Genomic DNA, 4,565 nt, shown 5'->3' on the forward strand with positions numbered 1-4,565 from the left:
AACTTCTTCCTCCAATTTTCTATATATAATTATATGCATAATTACTTGGGTTACCAAATCGTCTAATAAATAAATACAATAAATATTTTCCCTATAATTAGTAGATAATATCATGCTTCTTTCCAGGAAACGTAATTAACAGGTACTTATGAACTCCTTTCTGTGGAATTACTACAGTAGGAAGTTGCGGACCCGGAAAATAAAGCATTGCCAAAACTTTTGCAATACAGGAATCTGAAATAACAAAGAAAAGAAGGATACAAGGAAGCAAACACACAAAACCACCCACAGGGATGAGGAAATATAAAGCATGAAAAACGCAGTATCCCATGCATTGTTGCACACAACATCCTGACACTTGCACAGACTACAAGGTAAGGTGATATCCACTGAAATGTTAGAGAGGAACGTAGATATTGTATTTTATATTAACTTTTTGCAGTTTTTCTAACTATCTATAACAGCAGACCAAGCCCAGTAACAGTAAATTAATTTGTAGTCTAGTACACATGTGATACAGTAGTAGTAGTAAAACATAAGTAATGCATTTCATTTAATCTGAGCATTTTCCATGGTGTCTATTTGTTGTCTTTGCATTAGATGAAGTTTCTACTTCTACTGGTGATGCTGACAGCATGTGCCGCAGCTCCTCAAGGTACAAAACTTTTTTATTTATTCGACTGAAATAAATTTGATTTGCAATGTATTAACTGTAGACTCGCTATTTGAATACTAATGTACAAAATAGATCAAATGTACTGTATCTCTCTAGAAATTACCTATTCTGCCCATAGGCATATGTCTATTGTCTTGTTTTGTAACTAAAACATTTTTTTATTTATTTCACAGCTAACATTATAGTAGAATTTCATTCAACTGAGTTTCTAATAAAGTAAATAAACTAGAAATGTAATAATGAAAAAAAAAAATCGAACCATTAGTAACAAAAAACAAATAGAAATGTTTCAATTTTAATACTGTACACATACATGTATATGTGTGAGCGTGTTTATGTGTGTGCAACACACCATGTTATACTGTAAATATGTAATATACGTAATATATGATATATGTAATATATTCTTACAATGTTTTACTGTAACACTTTATCCTTGATGTTTTTATTTCAGTTTAAAGCAAATTTGTTCCATTACTGTACATAAATTTGCTTGACTTTACACAGCTACATGTCTTCCATAACACTTGTGGTATTTCCACTTTCAACCAGGAATAATAATAATGTATTTCTTTGTGTAGTCCACAAGATGCTGCTATAACAAAAGCTAGCTAGCTGCTAACGTTTGCATATGTTTACATAGCTATATATAACTACTGAATTCTAAACATGCCTACACCCACTCTTACACCGACACTCTCTCATTAATGTCCCGTAGCTGGTTAGAAACAGTCATTAAGTTTTGGGAAATCACAGACCTCAAGAATCAACTTTTCCTCCATTTTTTAAAACTCAGTGACAACAGAACAAACTCTCATTTTATTAGTCAGGCGACATGGTGTCCACTGATAATCAATTGTGTGATGAAACTCTGCGTCGCGGTGTCAAAAAGTTCAATTCAACAATTCAACTCTGGCTGAGTCTCACCACACACCTCTCATTGAAAATGAATGAGGACCAGGCAACTGTCGCGTCCCGTGTGAAAGGGCCTTAAGACAGATGCTCCACTAACTATGCAGCAAAATGGGCAAAACATTCTGATCTAGGAGGAAAACCTGCATAAATGAAACTCAAATTTAGCTTTGTATTAGTAGGCTAAGCTACAGTGTGTTATGTTCTTACATCTTTATTGCAGTGAAACAAACATTAATTTGGAACCTTACTGTAATATCGCTGTCAGCATGAAAGCATGAAACACGGGTGAATTGGAAAAAAACGAACAATCGCCCAGTGTTGTGGATTGGTTTGTTGTGCATTTGGTTAATGTAGTGTTCCTTTGTTGCAGCACACTTTTTATTTGTCGCGTACATTTAGTTTATGTAGCGCTGATTGTCTGTCTTGACCACTGTAGTGTTCAAGTGTCAGTGGTTCATATGATAACTCATAATAAGTATGTTCCTCATCCAAGTTCCTGTAACACTACATTCACAGTAAATATACAGTACAGTTAATTCAGTTTGTGTCAAGCTTGCTACCACAATTTTATCCACGTGGTTAGTTGATTATTGTTTTTTTAGCAGTGAATAGCTTTAGCTTACAAAGCTGTTTACAGAGTGAAGGAAATTATGCTAAAAAAAAAGAAAAGAAAAAAAGAAACGTACATAAAACACTCCTCAAAAACTATTATGAGCATTTTGCATTCTGATTTTGAAACTCTCTTTGTCGGTTTAGATCTTTCAGGTAAAATGTTCACCTTCCCACAACAGACCGACTCAGCTCATGTGAAGCTGGAAACACCAAGAGAGGAATTCAGTGCTGTCACTGTCTGTCTCAGGTATTATAAATGTTATTTATAAATGTTATATGCGTGATGGAACCAACTATATTCCTGACTGTGAAAGGCATGATGCATGGGAATTTATTTTTTATGCCTACAGGTCCTTTACAGACCTCAACAGAGCCCACGGGCTGTTCTCTCTGGCCACGCCCTCTGCCGCCAATGACTTCCTGATTTACAAGAAGACTGCAGTCAATCAGTTTGAGCTGAGTGTCAGGAACAGTAATGTGGACGTTAGAGGGCAGGAGTACAAGCTGAACACATGGCACTCTGTTTGTGCCACCTGGGACTCCCAGTCTGGACTGGTACAGTTGTGGCTGGATGGAAAGCCCAGTGCCAAGAAATTCATCAGCTCCGGATCAAACATCAAAGGAAAACCTATCATTATCATAGGACAGGTAGTATTGTTAGGCACTAAAGTTAATAGTCTTCTTACGAATATTAATTTACGACTTCTCTAAAGTACAGATCTCTCATATCATAAAAAATATTGTCCAATGTTACTGTTATTTATCTCAATCTGACTCTTTCTGCAATGTCCACAGGAGCAGGATTCCCATGGTGGGCGGTTTGATATTAACCAGTGTTTCACTGGCATGATCTCTGATGTCCACATGTGGGACTACGCCCTTTCATCCTGTGAGATCCAGCGCTACGTGGATGATCTGAACTTCACCCCAGGCAATGTGCTCAACTGGAGGGCACTGCAGTTCCAGATCACAGGAAGAGTGCTGCTGGAAAATAAACAAGTGAATGAATGTCACTAAATGGCTAAATCAAGGCCTTCAATGTCTTATAAAGTCAAAATCAGACTTTCTATACATTTGTCCACTGATAGTGAAGTGATAGCATTTCCAAAAGGTTTCTCTGTCTCCTCTGTATCAAGTAGAACATTCTTTCCAGCTTTCTCTTTTGTTGAGCATGTCACTTGTAACATTAATTAGAATATCAGAGTTTATCCTCTTTCCTTAACTTTTTTTTTTTTTTTCAGTAACAGTTTTGATGTAACTGTCCTTTCATTGTGAAATGTGGAGTGCTGAATATCTGCAAATAATAATATAAATCTGAACTGAGCATAAAACTGGTTTTGGTGGTGTTATTATACCTCAAAATTATTTTGTCATTGGAAATACAATTACTAGATGTCCCCTTTAAAGGCCTATTTCACTGCTGTGAATATGATGATTTATTAAAACTAGGTCACACATGTAGTAGAAATGTGCAATTATTTTTGAAATTGGAGCCCTATGACCAGAGAACACTGAGAAAACGGCTGTAGATTCCCCATATCGCTCTTAAGGGGGAATCTTACAACAACCAGAATGCATTGTGCGCGTCATTGACTCTGACGGTGTGTTCACGGCCAGCGTAGCACCAAAGACAAAGTTGGCAGAGACAAAGCAGCATTATATCTCTTTACTGAGGCTTATTTTCATTTACAAAATGTTTTTCCTCATCGAGTCTGGATAAATCGCACCCGTTTTCAAAGGATCATAAAACAAACCAGCGAGCTGGAGTCAGTTACGTTATGTGGATCAACTTACCGAGTGCTGAACGGTGCCTTTGGATGTAGCCGCAAGTTACAGGTAAAGTTAACACAGTCGCTGTTCGCTGTTGTTCTGTATTCAGAGTTGGCAAAGTCCGATATAATATTCTGTCAGAAAACAAAGTCAGGTTCACCAAAGCACCGTGAAGTTTGTTGCAGTGCAGAGTTTTCTGTCTGTCCCCCTGACGATCATCACCGGGCGTTCACAGGTGTTCAGCCTCCCCCGGCTCTCTCAGGCGCGTCTCTCTCGGCTGACGCTGTTACAGCTCCCGTGGTCGCCCTCTCCTCCACACTCTGTTTTGTCTGATTCCACAGCACTATATTCGGCCTCATAAGTTGTAATAGTGGCGCCACATCTCTGCTCCGACATTATATTGTAAAGCTAGTTGTTTTTTTGTGTTAGATGCTCTTCTGGATTAATCACGGAGAAATTTAGCAGCTTAGCTTAGTTTAGCTGCGGCTGAAATGTCGCTCCGGTCCGGTGGTCGCTTCCTCTTCCAGACTCTGTTGTGTCGCGATATTCCGCCTCGTATCATGAAACTAGTTTACTTCCAAATATACTGATA

The 4,565-nt window shown here is 38.0% G+C and overlaps 1 protein-coding gene across 1 annotated transcript; it reads left to right on the plus strand.

The window, feature by feature from the left end:
* Positions 1-279: 279 nt before the first annotated feature.
* LOC139925417 (serum amyloid P-component-like) lies at positions 280-3,552 on the plus strand. Its single transcript, XM_071916779.2, has 5 exons — positions 280-374; positions 601-655; positions 2,348-2,450; positions 2,554-2,851; positions 2,999-3,552. Exons 1-5 carry the CDS (start codon positions 330-332, stop codon positions 3,218-3,220), a joined length of 723 nt encoding a protein of 240 aa, XP_071772880.1. The 5' UTR covers positions 280-329; the 3' UTR covers positions 3,221-3,552.
* The last annotated feature ends 1,013 nt before the right edge of the window (positions 3,553-4,565 follow it).

This window comes from Centroberyx gerrardi, chromosome 12, assembly GCF_048128805.1.
Source record: "Centroberyx gerrardi isolate f3 chromosome 12, fCenGer3.hap1.cur.20231027, whole genome shotgun sequence".
Lineage (NCBI taxonomy): Eukaryota > Metazoa > Chordata > Actinopteri > Beryciformes > Berycidae > Centroberyx > Centroberyx gerrardi.